This window comes from Priapulus caudatus, unplaced genomic scaffold (genome assembly GCF_000485595.1).
Source record: "Priapulus caudatus unplaced genomic scaffold, Priapulus_caudatus-5.0.1 Scaffold680, whole genome shotgun sequence".
In the NCBI taxonomy this organism is placed as follows: Eukaryota; Metazoa; Priapulida; class Priapulimorpha; order Priapulimorphida; family Priapulidae; genus Priapulus; species Priapulus caudatus.
This window is the reverse complement of record NW_014577741.1, coordinates 232891-238178: the sequence shown is the minus strand read 5'-3', so window position 1 is coordinate 238178 and position 5288 is coordinate 232891. Positions and strand designations below refer to the sequence as shown.

Sequence of the window (5288 nt, the reverse complement as noted above, 5' to 3'; positions counted from 1 at the left end):
GAACCATTGTTTTGCTTCCCGCCAGCTGGGATGTTCAGTAACAACAACATGTACGCCGACGACATGAACAGTGTCGATTCGTCAATGGCTATGGACAACAGTCTCGACGGATTAGAAGACGTACTCCTCGGAGAATCCAAAACTCTACTCGATGCAAACGTCGTATTTCACGTCGGATCAATGAGAGGAGGTGGCGGCAGGGCGGGAGCGGGAGACTGCCCGCAGAGAGATGCTTGGCGCCACCACTCATGTGGCGCACGTACGTCAGTCAGGACACGCACTGATGCGGCGCGGTCGGGACGCTCAGGCATTACGTACGACAGTATCTGCGTAAAAGGGACCGTGTAGAAATACTGGCGTATCTTTGTCGTGTTGATTTACGTTAATGACGTATAAAAAGTCCATCAATTTATTTGTCAGTGAGTAAAAACGTTTCACGTTTGTTCGGTATATATTTCTCTAATTGTCATCACTACTATAATGTTGTTGTCATTTTGGTATAACTATGCGTATAGCCACGGAATACGCAGGAGTAATATTATATCTGTATAAGGTTTATGTAATTTTTCAAGTTTCACGCATGGGTTTCGCGCTCTTTTCTATACCCTCCCCCAGCAGTATATATGTACATATCACAATCGGTAATGAAGGTATATACAGAGGGCGAAAACGTCATGCGGGAAGAAAAGGAAAGAAACAAGGAGAGGGAGAGGGGGAGAGGAAGGATAGAGATGAATAGATAGATAGAGAGAGCGCGCTAAGCGAAAGGAGCGCCTGGGCCAAGATGAATAGATAGATAGAGAGAGCGCGCTAAGCGAAAGGAAGCGCCTGGGCCAACGTGTGTGTGTGTGTGTGTGTGTGTGTGTGTGTGTGTGTGTGTGTGGGGGGGGGGTGTATGTATGTGGTGTGTGTGTTGTTGTTGTGTGTGTGTGTGTGTGTGTGTGTGTGTGTGTGTGTGTGCGTGTGCGCGCGCGCACGAGCGAGAACAGAGAAGGGGAATACGGAGAGAAAGAGAGAGAGAGAGAGAGAGAGAGAGAGAGAGAGAGAGAGAGAGAACGCGCGCGTGCGATGAGAAGGGGCGGGGCGGCATGTAGGTCAGAGCACCGCGCTAAACATAACTGGCTGGCGTGAAAAACTGAAAGCATAAATTCACATAAATGAATAAGTTGTCTAGCTTCGTTACTCTGATTGATTCCCGCACACGCCCACCCGTTCCTATATCATCTAGTGCAATTTTTGACGTATCATTCCTAGTGCAATGTGTACATAGCGATATTGTGTATATTTTGAATATTTTATCAACCGTGAGTTTAAGACTACGCGTAATATTGTATGCTAATATATATATTAGTAAGCACATGAGGCGTAAAATTATTAATTATATTGCGATGGACAAAAAAACGGGCACAGCCTGTCATGTAAGATGGGAAAAGGCATGTATTTTACTAACAATAGCCACACTTCCAGGCACACCGAATCTAGAATTGCGATGCGTATTCATTTCAACTGTCTGTATACCAATGTTCACAATGTCATGTTGCTGTTTATTTATATAGCATGTTGTTAAGCGAGAACACTTTGATTACAAAAAAACAAGGATTGAAATTCAGTTATTCAGACATTGATACAGAAACTGTGAGATAATTGCTAAATCTCTACGGGTTAGCAAACAACATAACAAAACACGTGTAAATTTTTTGTTTAAGAGCCTATCAATTTTGATATATATATATATATATAAAATGATGTCATTTCGTCTGTATAAGACGTAGGCCTAATTCAAATTTAAAAATAAAAAATGATCGATAATTATTATAACTTACAGACGTGTACGTGCCTATATTGTGTATTATTTAATGATGTGCCCATTATCTAACATACTTCTTTCACAAGTTAAAAAAATAAGAATTAAAAATAATCATATAAATATATAATATGCTATTATATATTATATACGTATAAGTATATTACGTATAATGTTATGTATGTGTATATCTATGATCTCTGGTTTCTCTGCGAATGATGAGCTGTTTTACGGCGAGGCCTCTGATATTGGATGAGAACGGTTATAGTTCGTGTCGTAATAATCTATAGAAGTCTCTAAGTTACCGAATCTTAAGTATTTAAGTACATCAAATATAACTGTCTTGGTCGTTCTAGATATATAATATATATATATATATATATATGCAAGTAAATGCAGAAGTCTTGGAAGTTAAATATAATACCCGTACAGCATACTGACACATACAAACTTATACCACCTTCGCCTACTTGAACAGCTACTAACCTAGCTTATATCAATTTGAATATATAGCAAACGATTGTTATATAATCCAATTTTATCAAATCAAATAACTGTATAGGTTCTTCTGTCATTGGATATTTTTCTGTTTTTAACGTGAAAAAATTGCTATATGTATAAGAAGACCAACAATAGAAAATAATGAAACAATCATTGCCTTAAATAATTTATTGACCAAATAATATGGATAATCACACGGAGGAAAGACGATTTTCACGAAGTCCAATATTTAAATATTGCTCATGCCATGCATGAACTATTGAATATGCTTACGGTATCACTATCATGACTAGCCAAATTTCATACCTGCTCTCTTTTTTTCCCATAATTTTATGTTTAAAAACGTCCCGCAAACCTCAATAGATATATAGCTGTGACGCATACTTTTAACACAGCCAACGATAACGTCTTTGTCATCGATGGTAATTAATATGATGACAGTGATGCTTTTCGATTGGTGATATAATGATATCGATTTCCATATCCCTCTGGTCGCTGCCATTAGCTGCTTACTTGCATTCATCTATGCTGTATAAGAGTCGAAGCTGCCTGTTTCTGTAGAGATTAATGAATACAATGAGCTTACGTGGTGGATTTTTATATGCGGTAAATAACATGGGACACGATGAGCTCAATACATAAACGAGGCAAAACCGAACGCATCACTGCACTGGCGCCACCTAGTGCACGTACCTGTCTCGTAGTAGTCGTACACCTTTACAGCGGCAGGCTTCACGTTTTCCACGTCCAGGTATTTCTCCAGTTGAAAGATCACACACACCTGCTGGCCTGGTTCGAACTATTTACACAAAATAAATTCATATTCGTAGCTATTCATTGTCATATTCATTCCTATATTCATGCAACGCTACCATAGCCTGACCACTACTATTTTCAACAATTCTAAATTATCTAGGAATGTATTTGAGCTAAAATGGTTTGCAGTTAATTCTGGTAAGGGTGTGTTGGCAGTTAATCATAAGTATGTGCTCACTCACCTTATTCACGTAGATATCAACAGTCTTGCCTTCAATATCGAACCGCTTCAATTGGGAACCTTTACTTGGCTTGCCAATAAGCTGCAGGAAAACCCCAAAGTAAACTCATCTAATGCTTATAAACGCAAACGTATTCCTTAAAACCGCGAAGAAAACCTCAACTCGTTTGACACGCTGTGAGAATTAGCTACCATCTACTTCTATCACACCGAGGCTTGTTAAAGCACTCAAAGTAGCGTGTGTGTGGAAAAGCCACGCGCTACAACTTATAACTTCCTCGTCCTAGATGTTTATCACGAGCACGATGCAGATATGAACATAGCATTCCGTAAACGTCCTCCGTAACTGTTTAATCACTATAGCATGGCGCATTGAAGAAAATTGAAGAACAAAGCCAGACGACAACTGCGGGACGAGCTAGATTGCCACAATAAATACGCGTGCTGGTTGCTATATTTGACTGCCGAGTGATTTAAAAGATAATAATACATATAGATAGGTAGAGAATTACATTACCTCCCGCAATGACGCCTTTACTGGTGAATATCCGGTGACCATATTTACACTGATTATAGCCATATTTGATGGTTCCTCACCAGTAAACCTACAAGACCAGATATATAAATGAAAAGCTTCGAATGCACATATGTTATCAAGGGCTAATAATACCTCTTTATTATTAGCTCTTGATGATATTAATATCACACGAGGTCTTAACAGTGGCGTAGTTAGGGGGGGCAAAGAGGGGCCATGGCCCCTGTTGATGAGAAAGTTAAAAAAAATAAAAAATAAAAGAATTGTTCTACTAAAAGGAGAATTGTCGTAGTCAGAATGAAGGCTGTATATGTACTCAAAAGTGCCTCAAATACCATCTCCTACGATCTGGGGGGGTTGAAACACAGGCGGGGGGTACTGGGGTCCTCCCTCAGAAATTTTTGAAAGTGTCCCCCACTTGTAATGCTGGATCTGCCACTGAACAGCTATATATCTAGGGACAGAGAAAAACGAACACAAATGTACCCTGTTAACATGGCGCCCAAAACAAAGATTGCAGAGCTGAGAGGTGGGGGAGCATAGGGTGTGGAGAGGGAAGCGGAGGAACCATTAAAATATTAAGTCATCCACTATTTTGCGCAGTTCGCTGTTTTTGCCCCCCCCCCTGTTAAAAAATCCTGGTTACCCCACTGGATCTTAATAAGCACAATACACAGCAGGAGCACGTTTGGGTAAATTACGTAATACTTACGTGCCACAGGCTGTTATCTCACAGTCTTACAGTTAGTGTCGTGACATCAGCACTGGCTGAAAATACAGGAAGCCTTCTCTTCTCTTCGAACAGGTTGTAGAACACGTTGCCCTAAATCAAGAACTATAGTAAGACATGATATCTGCATGCGCTGGAATTCCGAGTCAGTATAGAATGCTTGCCATAAGCTCATAACTTGTAGCTCTCGTTGGTTCACTGCACTCATTGCGATCGGGCTTCAGAACGAAATAAACTGTAATTCTCAATAATTCTGGAAAGTTCTTCGCGTTATCTGGAGGGTTCTATATGCGTTATCTTTTCATTCATTAACGCGACCCAACGCATTCACTACGCTGCATACCGTGCTGCCACCTGTGAGCGGATGGTGCGGCCCAACGCTTACCTGATGATGACGCATCGTGACCCCGTCACCGTGACCTCGAGCTTGCTGGTACCGAGGGCACGTCGACCAGCTGCTGGACTAGGCTGTTGATGCTAGACACGCTCACGCAGCGTTAACGTCGTCACCGCTGATCGCGATGTCGCTGCTGGTTTGAGAACCGAAGAACACATGGCAAACTTGGAGAGAGCCTGCAGTGCGACGACAGTTCCCTGCATAGAAAATATTTAAACCTGATTGAGCTAAGGTACTTTTCATCACACACAAGCCTTACTCACACACAGGAAATACGTCTTCTGCATTTTCGGCAAAAGTTAAGGGGAGGAAGATTCGTAGGGG

At 41.0% G+C, this 5288-nt stretch overlaps 1 protein-coding gene across 1 annotated transcript; it reads right to left on the bottom strand.

Annotated features, from left to right (window-relative positions):
• Positions 1–2458: 2458 nt before the first annotated feature.
• On the bottom strand, positions 2459–4584 carry LOC106812737 (alpha-1-macroglobulin-like). Its single transcript, XM_014816690.1, has 5 exons — positions 4550–4584; positions 3820–3907; positions 3304–3384; positions 2999–3104; positions 2459–2859 (listed from the first exon to the last, which is right to left on the bottom strand). The coding sequence occupies exons 2-5, from the start codon at positions 3880–3882 to the stop codon at positions 2825–2827; spliced, it is 285 nt and encodes a 94-aa protein (XP_014672176.1). The 5' UTR covers positions 3883–3907; positions 4550–4584; the 3' UTR covers positions 2459–2824.
• Positions 4585–5288: the final 704 nt, after the last annotated feature.